Source organism: Lycium ferocissimum, chromosome 9 (genome assembly GCF_029784015.1).
Source record: "Lycium ferocissimum isolate CSIRO_LF1 chromosome 9, AGI_CSIRO_Lferr_CH_V1, whole genome shotgun sequence".
Classification (NCBI taxonomy): Eukaryota; Viridiplantae; Streptophyta; class Magnoliopsida; order Solanales; family Solanaceae; genus Lycium; species Lycium ferocissimum.
In genome coordinates this window covers 51,601,663-51,617,555 of record NC_081350.1, presented here as the reverse complement: position 1 = coordinate 51,617,555, position 15,893 = coordinate 51,601,663, and the positions used below count along the sequence as shown (strand labels likewise).

General features: G+C 35.4%; 1 protein-coding gene across 1 annotated transcript; it reads right to left on the bottom strand.

Moving 5' to 3' along the window:
* Positions 1-7,237: 7,237 nt before the first annotated feature.
* Positions 7,238-13,789, bottom strand: LOC132029356 (ABC transporter G family member 9-like). Its single transcript, XM_059418650.1, has 4 exons — positions 13,559-13,789; positions 9,901-10,696; positions 9,008-9,345; positions 7,238-8,065 (listed from the first exon to the last, which is right to left on the bottom strand). The coding sequence occupies exons 1-4, from the start codon at positions 13,655-13,657 to the stop codon at positions 7,409-7,411; spliced, it is 1,890 nt and encodes a 629-aa protein (XP_059274633.1). The 5' UTR covers positions 13,658-13,789; the 3' UTR covers positions 7,238-7,408.
* Positions 13,790-15,893: the final 2,104 nt, after the last annotated feature.

The following is a 15,893-nucleotide window of genomic DNA, read 5'->3' as shown; positions in this document are numbered from 1 at the left end:
AGACAGATTTTGTTTTCTACAATTCGTTTTTAATTATTCTTTTCGAAGATCTAAATATATCCTTCATCCACTTATTTTACTGAAAATACCTCTTTAGTTACCTTTTTTGCTCAGTTATGTCCTTATGGCTAACGGTCAACACTTAATTAAGAAAATTATTTAAATTCCATGTGCATTTTATTATTGGTCCAATTTTTCACTCTAACCCCAATTAAACAAATTCCCTCACCCGTCAGAGCCAAACACTAACCCACTTGGAAAACATAAAATCTTATCGGGAAAATCATTTTCGGTCATTTTTGCTCTACACCCTTTTCTTCTTTATTTTTTTCTCCAAAACACCACTTGCACGTTCACTATACAAACACACACACAATAAAAAATAAAAAATAAAATAAAAAAAAGAAGAAAGAATAAAAAAGGGACTGCACACACATGGTTTAAAAAGCTCTCACAGACAGTGCATGAAAATTACCGTAAACAGCCCCATTGACCGGTGACCATCGTTGCTCCAAAACACCACCTCTCACAATAGCTCCATCTGTAAATATACATCGAAAAATCTATGGCTGGAAAAAAATTGAATGACAGATAAAACGAATAAACAAAAAGAAGAAGTAAAGCAAAAATGACCAAAAATGATTTTTCCGGTGAAATTTTATGCTTTCAGGCGGATTAATGTTTGGGTCGGGTAAGTCAGAAAATCAGGTGAGTGAATTTATTTAAAAGAAAAGTACACACCGTGGCCATCAGAAATTTGTTCGGCCCACGTTTGAGCTTAAACCCCGAGTTGGCCGTTCGGCCCAAAGTATTGTCAAGCACTAACCTAGAATGGGCTAGGCCATTCACTAAAAAAAATCAAGCTTTTTGTTGCCACAAAAGATCGTAAAGTCGTAACTAAAGGTTCGCTACAAAAAGAACAGGACTATTGTGGCGATTAAAGTCGCTACTAAAGATCGACAAAAAAAATTCATACTGAGACTTCAAAAAATATCCCAAAACATGTATAACAGGTCTATAATTAGTAAGTATACGTTAATTGAGCCTTCAAGATCCCAAAACATGTATAATAAGTGTATAAGTATACATTAATTATACATGTATTAAACAAAAATTATACACCAATGATACATTTTCTAATTATACATGTATTATACACAAATTATACAACAATGATATATTTTTCTATACATATACTTTAGATATACATATTATATACGATAATGATACATTTTATATACATATATACACACACAGAGTTGTGATACATATTCTATATAATAATGATATAGTTTCTATAAGTATAATATATTTTCTATACATATACGATAGTAATACATATACAACAATGATACAGTTTATACATATATGCTAGAATTAGTTGAAAAATGGCTAGAAAATGAAATTATTTTGAAAAGGCTAAAAATGACTTTTAAGATTTTTGGGTCATCGGGTGTCAATAGTTTCACCCGGATGGCCATTTGCGTCCTTTTCCCTTTATCTACTTGAGGTTAGAGTTTATAATTGGATCAGCAATAAAATGTCACTTGAAATTTAAATAATATTTTTTTTAATTAAATGTTGGCAGTTAGAATGCTGTCAACAAACTAGGTAGATGAAGGATATAATTAGACTTTTTGCCATAGTCCAGGGCATTTTCTGCCCTTTTCTATAAAGAAAATTAGAATTATGCTCCTTGAAAATCGTCTATCAACAAATTCAGTTGATTTTTTGTCACACGAAAATTCATTTCAAGTTATCCTTATGTCAAACAAAATGTATTTATATTGAAGTTGATAAGCTGCCGAATAGAGTAATGTGCCTTTTATAATATGTCGTTTATCATCCTTCGATTATCAACGGAAAAAAGAACTAAATATATGTATTTAATTTTAACTCCTTTATAAGTTGTCACGATCCAAAAAACGGATCGCGCGGGCACCTACCTAAATCCCACCTGGTAGGCGAACCCTTCCCTTATTCAATCATCCAGATTAAGCATACCAAAAGAAATAGAAGTATCTAAGCAATCTCCATATCATATAAAGTATATAAGTATGGAAATACAACAACCACCCAAGGAATCTGGTCAAGTAATAGTACAAGAGCCACTAAGTATGAGCATAAGTCTGAATAGTAAAATACATCAAGTCTAAACAATACTGTCTCGATACAAGGGACAAGTATCATGATAGAAGAGTTTTTCGGGTTGCAGATCGGAACATGGCTCACCCTAGAAACTCCAGCTGACTGCCTCAAGAAACTCACTCATGAGGGCCTGATATGGAATCTGTAACAAACTCTGCAATCGTAAAAAGAATGCAGCAAGGTAGCATCAATACAAACAACAAGTGCTGCTAGGCATCATAGGCCGATAATAATTAGTTCACATATATGAAGAAAGAAACTAACAAATAGACATGTAAGCAATCATATATAGTCACTACGCATATTCACGTAAGACTCGCAGCAATACGAACCACAATAGATCTCAACAGTCTACAGTCATAGCCTAGCGGAAACCTCTAGTCCTCGAATCCATCAAGTGTCTAGGTAAGTAATTAACAAGCACAGAGCATCTCCAAAGAATCATCAATAAAGGAATCAATGCCGAAACGAACCATGCAATGCAATAAATGCATCAACTAGAATCAAGGATATGAGTGGAGGTAATATGAATGCAAGTGCGATGCAATCCACTGGCAAAATATCTCATACCGTACATACATGCTACGAACGGAAAACCTCCACGTCTCGATAGTCATGACCCACGGGGGACCGGCGAAGTCCATGTACTAGTCACTCCACATAACCCAGAGATGACTTTCACAACACCAGACACTCCGCACACAGCCTAGAGGTGGCTTTCACATCACTAGCCATTCCGCACACAGCCCAGAGATGGCTTTCACATCACTAGCCATTCCGCACACAGCCCAGAGATGGCTACTATATCAAATCTCTCCATAGTCACTCCGCACACAGCCCAGAGGTGACTTTCAACCTTCACTTCCTTATCATACATTTCCATAATCTTTTTCCACCAATTTCTCTATTGGAACCACACCGCATCACCATGAGAAATGCAGGATGAAATGTATGCATGAATGTCGAATTCAACAATGATCATGAGGGTGAATAAACATAACAGCATCCGTAAATCAATTACCAATACCAACTTAATCCCAAATCTGAGCAATGCCGCGTTCGGAACAATTTTCCTTCGGATCACATGTAGCAAACACCACAATAAGAAGCCTCGGATGTTTCCCTTTCTCTCTTGTCATTATTAATATCAAATTACAGTTCATAACAATGAATCATGTCGAATGTGTCTGAATGATATGCATGATATCAATCTCAAGTATAAATCATAATCCAACCTAATTTGTGCCTCTACATGAGCACACATCACAATAACAATACCGAATCCAATTCTTCCTTTATCAATAATAAATATCAAGATAAGTGAGAGACGAACTTATCACAACCGCAACATAGCAAATAAACAACAAGCCCGACACCCCACACATGGCAACAAGCCAAATCTTAATAAATGGGGCTACAAGCCCACAAAGTCATCAGTAATACCAACCTAAGAATATACATCCCAAATTCATACCCAGAGGCTTAAGATGTTTTCTCCGTCAATAACTAACTTCTACATATGCTTCGCTAACTGAAGTCTAACCGAAAGGTAAGCCGTAACCTACCTTGATGCCTAGCTTGCCCTTCCGAAGAGCCTCAGAATACTCATAGTCTAGCCATTATTGAAATCTAAGTTAGAAACGGGGAATAACGATACCCATATTGCTATACATTCGTTCGAATCGAAATTCAACTAAGAAAAAGGGAAATCGGACCCACAAGGATAAAACTAGTATTTCAAGAGTAGAATTGGTAAAGCAACATTCTAGAAGTTCAATCCAATTGCTAAATTAGCTCAATTATTGATTATTGTCATCATTCAAAGTAAAATCCCCAAATTAGGCATAAACCCTAGTTTTTCCACAGTCAAATCATTAACCCAAAATGGAGATTCAAGCTTATTAATACTAATTAGAGAAATTACATGCTTAGGTTAGCCAAATCCATCAATTAATCTCACATTCATAGCCTAATATTCAAATAATAAAATTTAGGTTGAAACTCATCTTCTCCAACTAGCTTTCTAGATTTTACTATAGATTTCAAGCTTAGGAAGGTAAATAATTAAGAACAAGGTGGGATAGACTTACCCCAAGATGAATCCACTTAGAAGACACTTCAAATCGCCCTTGAGTCACTTGGAGAATAAATTTTGGGAATGGGAAATGAAGGGTTCGAATTAGGCATTTATTAAATCTGAATTAGCGTTTTTCGCTCCTGCGGAAGTGGTTCCGCTGCCATGTACTCTCCTCGACGGAGAACCATCAATGGGGCGGATTTCAATTTCGCTCGCGGACCAAGTGGTTCCGCCTCGCCGGGGCGAGACATGTACATTTTCCTCGATTTTTCCCCGGAGAACCATCGAGACCTCCTAGATACAAAAAAGATATGCACATCTACATAAAAACACACGCTACAAACTCACTCGTAGTCTCGAATTCCCATTGGGGGTCTATTTGACCGGGTCAAACCCCAACGGTCAAAAACCCACTTTCCAACCAATAGCCCAAAACGCTCCCGAGTGCCTTGGGAACCAAACTGAATACCCCCACCAAGTCATAGTCGACCCTCCGGACCTTACGGAATCGACGGGTTTTTAAAAAAGGTCCGTTTACCCAAAAGCCAACTATCAGTCAACGATTTTTCACTTTGAGGCTCTAATTCTCATAAGTCACAATAACACTCGCCCGATTACCTTGGGAATCGTGTCGCCCATCCCCGCGGGTCAAAATCATACTACAAGGCTCGGAAAAAGGTCAATGAGAGTAAATGGGTCAAAAGTGCAATAACGACCAAACGGGTCGTTACATAAGCAGTTACAAATTTTATTATTATATGGATTTACCTAATATACAGACAATATCCGTAAAATAAATTTACACTATTATTGAAAGTTTTACTTATTACAACAAGATATTTACTAGTACTATATTTCTAGGTCGCCAAATTAAGATTAATATAGATAATTGTTTATTGTTGTAGGCATTTTAAATTGATATTCCGTCGGTCCATTTTTACTTGCCTACTATATTAAAATAGAAGTTCATTTTTATTTGTCCAGTTTGAAGAACAAAGAGATAATTTACTCCCTCCATCAACTTTTACATGTCACATTTCACTTCTCGAGAGTCAAATTGCATAAACTTTGACTAGCATTTTAAGATGTATTTTTTTCTCATATTAATATGAAAAGAATTACAATTTATTGTACTTTTCGTATAGTTTTCGAACATCTAAATTTAATTTTAAAATTTTGAATTAATCTAATTTAACTTAGCTCTGAAGATTAGTCAAATTGACTCTCGAGAAGCGAAACGTGACAAGTAAAAGTGAACGGAGGGAGTACCACTCTATACCTATTTTACCTTTATGATTAAGTGCTATAATTATTTTCAATCCATTTCCAACATATAGTAATTAGAGGTGATATAGTAAGATCATCATTTTATTTATTGCTTCTTAAGGGGCGTGTCAATCAAACATAGACAAATAAACACGGATGGATGAAGTACAATAAAAAGGTTTTATATAATCAGTGCACAGAAGTTAAAAGTGCTTTTGGAAAGAGACAGAGCTTTCTTGGAAAAAAATTTAGACTATTTTTGAGATTATCGTGAAAAGCATTTCTGGCCTGCCAAATTAAGCTTGATGTTAAGAAAGCCTTTAAGTACTCTCTTCGTCTCAAATTATTTATCGTGATTTCTAAAAATAATTATTTTAAATTATTATCATTTTAGAAGTTCAAGACAATTAATTGTTTTTTCATTTTACCCTTAGTGGTAATTGTTCTTGAAAACTGCAAAAAAACTCAATTATGAGAACATTACATAAATAGAGTAAATATTCAATAAATAGATTATATCTGAAGACATAAATAAGTGTAAAATAGTCAAAATCCGCTTCTAATTAATGTTTTTCCTAATGGGCATGTTAAAAAGCAACACGACAAATAACTTGAGATAGAGGGAGTATTTAAAAAGATTTTAGAGTTTCTGGATACTAACTACTCTCTCTGTTTTAGTTCACATGGCATGGTTTAATCGGAGGAAATGACCTCCTATAATCACTTCAAGAAAGTCAAGGATTTAGAAAAACTTTAAATGATTTTGGATACTAACTACTCTCTTTGTTTCAATTTACGTAGCTTAGTTATGTGGCATGGTTTGATTGAAGGAAAAGATCTCCTATGTTCACTTGCAATTAGATTGGAAGAAAATAACATATAAAATCTTTAAGTTTTATATACAGATCTTCCGTGTTACTATTTTTTATTTGCAAACTGATTTTTCCTCAATGTACTCACATTACCTTGAGCTGGAAAAGAGTTGAATAACAATATTTAGCAAGTTTTAGTTCCACACAATTGGGAGTACTGTAATTTTTCTAAAAATAACCGTGGCCTTCGAGCAGCTTGTGTAAACCTACCACCCTATTCAATCGGATACCAGCTATCTCGCCCACCCACACAAAAACTGAATATCTATGTCTACCTGAGTTTAGGCAGTTAGGTAAAACTTAATCTAATATTTTTTTCTTTGTTGGAAGAACATATTTCACCAAAGTTTTCACCCACTTTATTGACCAATAGGCAACACCCTAATCTCTACTGGAATTTTTTTAAAAAAAAAAAAAAAAAAAAAAAACTTTTTTTAATTACATAGGCGGGCAGGGGAAGGGGAAGGGGAAATGGTGGAGGGGATTATAACGTGAAATTCAAACCCTCACCAACAAGGTGAAAGTTAGCTAGCCAACCAACTGAGCTACTAAGATCCCTACATCTCTACTGGAATTAGAGACAAACAATCTACTACTCCCTCCGTCCATTTTTACTTGTCAAGTATTAACTTGACACGCCTATTAAGGAGTCAAAAATAGAATGATAATTTTATTATATCACTCCTTGAATATAATAAATGCAATGTTTTGGGAAAATGCATGGATAAGTGATTATGGTAAATTATAAGGGTAAATTAGGAACTAAGTGTAAAAATTCTGCCTTGGTTTTTTAAACTGGATAAGTAAAAGTGGATGTCTATTTTTAGTACAGAGGACAAATAAAAATGGACGGAGAGAGAGTAGTAAATTTGCTCAAACATTTGATAGATGGTCTAGAAACCAAATAGAGTTAGACAAATCCCATGTTCTTTGTACACATGGCTAGTATATTCTCAGCAAAAAGCAAATCAAAATTACAAATAGGGCACTTGCTAACACCTATTACAGTTTACTTTGATTACTGCAACCTTATGGGTAAGCAAATCTATTTCTTTGTCACGCCAATCCTCGTAAGAGCAACATAAGCCAAGAACCTGTAACCCAAAAGCATAATAGCCAATGCAACAATTGAGATGCCCTTACCTCCAATCCCTATAGTCTTTATGGAAGGAAAATCTTCAACTAGACACGTCGCACTTTTGCCACACAAATATGTTTCCCCCGGCGTAAACTGGGACCCCAACAAGAGCTTGTACGCGTACAGAGTAATTGATACGTACTTGATCCAGGCAATGAAGCTCGGGACATGCTGAACGAAGTACCCTCCGACTAAGGTCATCGATAGCATGATGACTGAGCCGAGTGCAGTGGCTGATTTTAGGTCTTTAATTATTGCACCAATAGCAAGTCCGAGGCCTTGGGAGACTAGTACATTGTAGAGGAGGGCCAATAAGGTAGAGAAGAAGTTCCATGTGGACGGTTTTAGGCCAGCCATCCAGTAGGTTACAATGGTGAAAACAGTCGGAAGGACTAGCTCCATGGGAAGGTCACCTACAGTCCGAGCCATGAAATATGCAGAGAGTCGGTACATGCCTGATGATCTTTCTTTCTCCAGCATCATCCTCTCTTGTGGGAAGGTAAAAATAGCTTGGAACATAGGAAAAAACTCCCAGAAATTAGTGTAGAAGAACAGAAGCCCAATCTGCACCAATTAACACAAATGACTATATTTAACTTCTATCGGAGTTATCAAAGTCGGAAAGCGCAAAAGAAAAAATGCTAACGTCCAATGGAGCTTTAAGCGGAAAGAGCAAACAAAGTGTGGGCTTCAAACACAAATGGAGAAAAACACAAATATATATGTATAGTCCAAGACTAATAATCATAAGCATGAATAAGGAATACATGAACAAAGAATGAAAAACCAATTACTATAAAGTGAAATATCAATTGTTTATTGTAGCCTCTTTGGGATTACGCTAATGGGCAAGGAAAAGTGAGCCTTAGATTCTTCATGATGGCACTAAAACGCCCGCTAAGCGAGGCGAAGTGCTCAATTTGTTTGAGCCTCGCTTTAGGGCTTAAGTGCGCCTTTGACAATATTGACTTCTATACATACACCGACATTTATACATGCACCGACATTGTAAAAGAATGTTTGCACTCTTGGGTAATTACATTTAAAGATAACTATAAATAACCATCCGTAACCTAGAAATAAGACAAGTTACCTAGTTAATAAGTTAAAGTACACTAATAATGTTAAGAAATTTTACATACTTGGAGTATATAAGTTAAATACTTAACGAAAATAGAACTCTTTACTAAAAAAATTCCTGGTTAATGGACTCAAATGGCTCCATTACATCATTTTTATGCCAGGAAATGGGGTATACTTTAACTGTTACTACTATGTACCAATTTTACCAACAACAACAACATACCCAATGTATTCCCACAAGTAGGGTTTGGGGAGGGTAGAGGGGACACAGACCTCACCCCACCCTCTTGGAGATAGAGAGGTTGTTTCCGGAAGATCCTCGGCTCGAGTAACATATAATAAGGCAGTAAGAAAAAGACAATAAAGAAGTAAAAAGGCATAACAAATAAGACATATCAAATTAACAGGACAAGTATCAATTACCTGATCTTGTATGTTATTAGATTTCCACCATAACAATCCACACATTAAAGCCAGCACCAAGACTTGTCCAACCTTGAGGCGAGAGAAGTACTCGTGTTTCCGTTCTTTCATCCCTCTTCTAAATAACACTGAGAATTGCTGCCACCACGTGTTTGGCCATTGCTTGAATTTCTTCTCATGAAATTTTTCAGCAATCTGATGATCGTCACATTCTTGCAATTGTTCTTTCAAGTTCTCTGCTAGATTGGTTTTGAAAGCGGTTACCAAAGTTTGCTTGATCGATGCTGGATCTTCACCAGGTTCATCTGTTAATACGCGAGGATCATCCGATAATATACCTAACAAATTAAATTGCACCATTTTATTAGTCATCATACCGTTTGACAAAAAGAAAATATATATTATAAGTTATAATTTAGAAATGATCACAAAGATATGAACGTGTATGCAGCAAAAGAGAATTAACCAACAGATCATACAAAAGTCAATGAAAGTCTCGGTATAAGTGGGGTACTGCAAGTGGCAGAGTGGTCATGCTGCCATGATCCACTGAAATTCAGCCCCTTGTCTTGTAAAAGACCAAAAAGGTCCCAGTACGTGAAATTACTATCTATATATGAGAAATTTGCTTCAATAAATTCCTAAAGAACTATTCTCATTTAACAGACTGTACATTAGCCTAAATAGCCTTCACCTGGGCTTGAGTTTTTTTCCATTTTTATGCATCAATTATGCATCTATAGATCATGCATAAACAGCAAAATTAATCCAAGGAAAACAAAATTTCAAGGTATTTTAGTGAAGGTGCCTCATGCCATATTAAGAGCCAAAGTACTTTAAAATCTAAGATAACAAATGACTCCAATGAAAAGAAGAAGGATAGATGAACATACCATTTGCAAGATCCAATAAGAAGTCCGAGGGATTCATAGCAACCAACGGGGAAAATCCGATCCTTGAAAAATATCCCATCGCATCTTCGCCTCTGCCAAAATACAGGGGATTTCCTTCGGATAATAGCAACACTTTGTCGAACATGTAAAATAGCCTACTCGAAGGTTGATGTATTGTCATCACAACCGTCCTGCCACCCTTCGCCAAATCCCTCAATGTAGACAGAATCCTTAAAGCTGTAGTAGAATCAAGCCCCGATGTTGGTTCATCCAAGAACAATAAACTCGGGTTAATAAGCATTTCCTGCCCTATACTTACCCTTTTCCTCTCCCCACCTGAAATTCCTCTCAATAGTGGACCTCCAACGACGCTATCCTTGCACTTTATTAATCCGAGTTGAGTTATAACCGCTTCAGCATGCGTGATTTTTTCCACAACCGTAAAAGTTTTGGGCAAACGGAGGAGGGCAGTGAACACGAGTGTCTCGGACACTGTGAGATGAGGGTAAAGAACATCATCTTGAGTAACAAAGCCGGTGTTACGCTTCATGGCATTGGAAAAGGGCTTGTTACTGTATGTTATAGCACCATCAAGATGGCCATTAACAAGCCTGCCTCCGAGTCCAGTTAGTAGAGTTGTTTTGCCACTGCCTGAAGGGCCTAATATGGCCAGCATTTCGCCCGGAGAAACGATCCCCGAGACACCCTTCAAGATTATTTTCTCTTCCTCTGATTTAGAGGAGTTCTTGAAACACCCTTCTTTCACAAGCTTAATCTTGTAAACAACATTCTCAAACTGCAAGATCACCCAAAGTACTACTTTTAGCAAACAACAGGAAAAGATTAAGCCATAGGATAATATTAGAGGAACTATTTATTAACTTCTATTTCTTTTCCCGTTTTTGCGAGCACTAGCTAGCAACCAATATGATCATCAGAATTTGAGTTGACAAAAGATTCCCAAGGAGAATTTTGATAAAAAAAATAAGAGTTTAACTTCTCTACAAGGATTTAAAATGTATAATCTAAACTATATAAGGTCCTGAAAATGGAATTACTAACCTGAATATAAGATATGTTAAACTATTTGTCTAAATAAGTTATCAATCCTGGGATAAATTTACACAGTCATACAGTATATATTTAATCCCAAACTTCATTCTGGATATCCCATTTTATGCCATCAAACTTGAGATTATTTAAACCCACCTCCCAAATGGGATAAATTAGTCCAAAGATTATAGTCCCTGAATAATTTAGTCCACGAGTCAAACGACCCCTAAATGGTTTAACATGGATTATTAGTTGTCTACAAATACTAATGCTCTATGTGCTTACTTAAAAAAGTATATATATTTGGATAAGAGTTCCTTTACAATGTTATGGATAGGTTATATATATTTGGCATTAAAAAATGTTAGTATCATGTTCTAGCTTTGGGAAAGAACAGATGATCAACTCATATTACCGAAAAGAGAGTTTTTACTCCTAGTATTTATAAGTATTAGCGTTTTAGTCAAAAATCAAAACAAAGCATTCCAATTGAAAATCAAAACATAACACACAACGTTAGCTTCATCTCTCCTCCAAATCGATTATTCCCTACTTCCACCCAAAAACCAAAAGCTCTTGCAGAAAAAGGGCAAGAACCACCGTGATGATCCACTTCAAGAATCCAGTAGACACTTACTTCAACTAAGCATGTGAATCGCTTTCAGAGGGTATGGAGCGACGAAGACGAGATAGCCATCCTCCAAGGCATGCTCGATTATGCATTCTTCGTGGATGCATATTCGGGCATGCCTTGGAGAATTGCTATCTCATCGTCTTCACTCCATAATCTCTTAAAGCAATTCAGATACCTCAGTTAAAGCAGGTGTCCACTCTTTGCCAAATTCTTGAAGTTGTTGGCCTTTTTTTGCAAGAGCTTTTGGTTTTTGGGTTAGAGTAGGGAATAGTCCTTTTGAGAGGAGAGAGGAAGCTAACACTGTGTTCTATTTAGATTTTCAATTGGAATACATTGTTTTCATTTTTAACTAGAACACTAGTACTTATAAATAGTACTCTCTCCGTCTCAAATTATCTGCCATTTTTTGTTTTACACACCTTTTAAGAAACATTAATTAGAAGTGGTATTTGACTAACTTTACCCTTATTTATATCTAAGTTATAATATTCTATTTATGTGTTATCTCCATTAATGATAAAATTCTATTAAGGGTAAAATAGTGAAAAAAATAATTAATTGTGCATTGGACTTCTAAAACGATAAATAATCTGAAATAACTATTTTAAGTAACCACAAAAGATAACTTGAGACGAGAGAGTAGGAGCAAAGGTCCCTTCAGATAATAGTACTAGACCATGTGTTCTTTCCCAAAGTTAGAACCCTGATCGTACCATTTTCAATTTTCAAATGCCTAATATATAGAACCTTGACTATAACATTAATTTTAAAACAACTCTAATCCAATTAGCACTTGCTCACTCAAATAGCACATAGTATTTATTTGTCCTTCAGGATGCTTACACATCTTTTAGTTCTCCCAATTTCTTATCAGATGTCCTAATTTGTGGGATTACACTGAGTTTGTTGGTGTTGTGTGTCCCATTTAAAGAATGTGACATTAACAAAAAGAAACAGCCCATGGGCGGAGCTAGGATGCCTCAAGGGACCCTTCCGTTGAACTATTACATTACGTATATAAGGTTAAAATTATTTATTATGTATATGTTATAGATGTTGAATCCCTTGGATTCCTAGTAGAAATTTTTGAAGTTGGATGGAGTTGGAGTTGTGTTTGGCCATAGTTTTTGAAATTGTAGTTTTTGATGAAATGTAATTGTAAAAAAGTGAAAAAGTGAATTTTTTGAAAAACAAGTTTTTTGAGTTTTTGGTATTCCGGAATACAACTTCAAGTTGTATTCAGAATATTTATGGCCAAACGCCCAAAAGTGGAAAAAGTGAAAAAAAATTCCGGAAAAAAGTGAATAATTTTTATGGCCAAACGGCACCTTAGTATTATTTTTTAATTACTTCTTTGTATTTTAAATCCCCTTAGTGAAAATTCTAACTCCGTCACTTTGCAACTAGTCAAACAACTGTACTGATACAAAAGGATATACAATTAAAATAAGGCGAACTTTTTTATTATGATTGAATGAAATCAGGCAGCATCCAACTTTCCTGAAATTATTTTCCCATCAAATAAGAAAATAAGATCAATGTGGAGTTCAACGTTTCAAGTCCATTATTATGACTGAATCAGGCAGCATCTAATTTTCCTTTAATAATTCCCATCAAATATTAAGAAAATAAAATCAATGTGGATATCATCTTTTCAAGTCCATTATTATACTATATACCTTTTTATAATCTTTTCCTATTAAAGAATTGACAACACATGCATGCAATTAGTTTTCTGTAGAAACAACAATATAATATCATATTATCACATGAAATATCACTAGGGTTTGTGGTCAAGTTGTAAGTACTCCTTCATCTTTAATCATTGGTCTCGGCTAGGGTTCGAGCCTGCTTGATACGAAATCGCCTTTATTAGGGATCATTACCCCTAATGTAGGATTTTCCGCGTGAATCCGGATTTAGTCAGGTTGAAACAAAACAAAAAATCACTTACAAATATACAAGAATTACCTTAAGGGTGACAGGACGATTACTTTTCTTGAAAATAGCTGCACTTTTAGATTGATCAGCGTGCTGATTTTCTTGTATATTCTTCATCTCTTGTTCCATGTTTAGAGTTGTTGGCCTTCTTCTTTGGTCTCTCTTAAATAGATTTTAAAACCAAGAAAAAAATACAGATGAATTTGATGACCTTTTTTTGTTATCTTTCTCTCCTAAATTCTTGGGAATACGAATGGAATGATATAGAGAATAGGGAAAGAATTAATGACTAGTTTTAAGCAGAGTAGGACTCTAAATACAAATGTTATTAGGAAATGGAGTGTAATTAATTATGACTAGTCGGTCAAGATTAGTAGTCTAATAGAACTTTGAAGATAAACAGAAATTTTATTACTCCCTCCATTCCATAACAAGTGACTTTTTAGGCTTATGCACACTCTTAGAAAATTAGGAATGTTTTTACTAACTTACTCTAATTAAATGCCTAGAAAAAGAAAAGCTTAATAATTCTTGATTATGTAAATAAGGGTCATTTGAGTCTGGAACCAAAATGACCCAATAAAAGACACATTGAACCAAAATATCCCATAAAAAAAAAAAGTACGCAGTAAATTGCCTTCTCTCCTTTAGCGCAGTAAAAGACCCCGACATTAAAACCCATCGGTTTCCACCACTGGTCCCCTCCACCCTAAAAAAAAAAAAAAAAAAATTCAAAAACCCCCCATTAGAGGCTGTTTTCTGGTAGACCCCATTTCCAAAAACATCATTTTCTATTAAAATTTCGTCGGGAAAGTTTAGATTCTCAGTATATTCAAGTCAAGGAGCAAGATTCTAGGAAGAATTAACTGAAGGTGTCGTTTAAGTTTGGAAATTACTAGAGGTGACTTGTAGGGACCACATTAAGTCAAAACCCAATTAAATTTGGGATTAAGAAAATTGGGGTTGAAAATGTATTTTGCCAAACTTGTTAATCTTTTATAAAATACAAAAAAAGACCCCAAACCATTTAATCCAACCCCCATTTATTTCAAACTCAACATCGGTCCATATCAAACACACGAACTTCATTCAAAACACACGATCATCTCGTTGCTCCTTCAAACTTTCAAGTTCAAACCCACGGCGAGTCTCGGCCGCTAAATGTGCTTCTTCAAACCGTCATCAACCTCTTCAAAAGCCGGCTCAACAACGAACTTTGCTCTCCGTTTCTCTCAGGTAAAATCGCTCAATATTTTCTTCTTTTAAAGTTAGGGTTTTGAAATCAAAATGAGAAAATGATGATTTTGGTCAGAGAAGAAGAAGAATAACATGGGTTTGTTTGCAATGTTGTTTATTTTGTTGTTCAGTCCTTGAGAAACCCTTATTTGTTGTATTTGTTCGAGTTGTTGGGGTTTGTGTGTTTGTAAATAGTGTATGTGGTTGTGAAATTCTGGTTTTTGGTGTTGTTTGTGTTCTCTTTCTCCTTAGGAGTTCGAAAAAAGGGCTTGTTGGGCTTACAAAACCTGTAGTTGCTCTATTTGTTCCACTTGTTGGTGTTTCTATGTTGTTAAATAGTGTATGTGGTTGTGAAATTATGGTTTTTGGTACTGTTTGTGTTCTTGTTCTCCTTGGGGTTTTGAAAAAAGGGGTTGAATTTTTTTTGAATTTTGTCCAACAGCTGAGTAAGTTGTTGCAGCAACTGCAGCACTTGTTTGACAGTTGAGGTTGGTTTATTTTGTTTAACTTGTGATGGTTGTGTGTTTGTATTGAAACAAATGTTTTTCTGGTTCAAAAGTTAGGGTTTTGAAATAAAAGTACGAAAATGATTAATTTTGGTTAAAGAAGAAGAGGAAGAACATGGGCAGGGTGTGTCTATGCACTGCTGTGTATTTTGTTCAATTTTTTACATTTGTGTGTTTGTAATGCACTGAGATTGCACCCTGACAGTGAAATAGATGTTGTTGTCCTTGTAAGGCTTAGGAAAAAGGGCCTTGCCCTTTTTTTTTTTTTTTTTTTTACCCAACGGTGAGTAATCTATTACCATGATTTCTAATCTATTGGTAAAAACCCAAACGATTCTTTGAGGTTGTTGCGGCAAGTGAATATGTTATTGCAACTTGATTTAAAATATGTTGAAAATTGTTAAAACGATTCTTTGAGAAGGCTATGAAGAAGCTGATACGATGGTTTCCAACGGATTAGTACATTGGAACAACTCAATCATATGTTCCAACAACTTATTAAGTTGTTGCAACGGATTATCCGTCATTGTTGGAAATAATCAATACAGTTGCTGTGGAAGCTGCAACAACTGTATTGATATTTTCCAACAGATGTATAATCTGTTGCAACAACTTATTAAGTT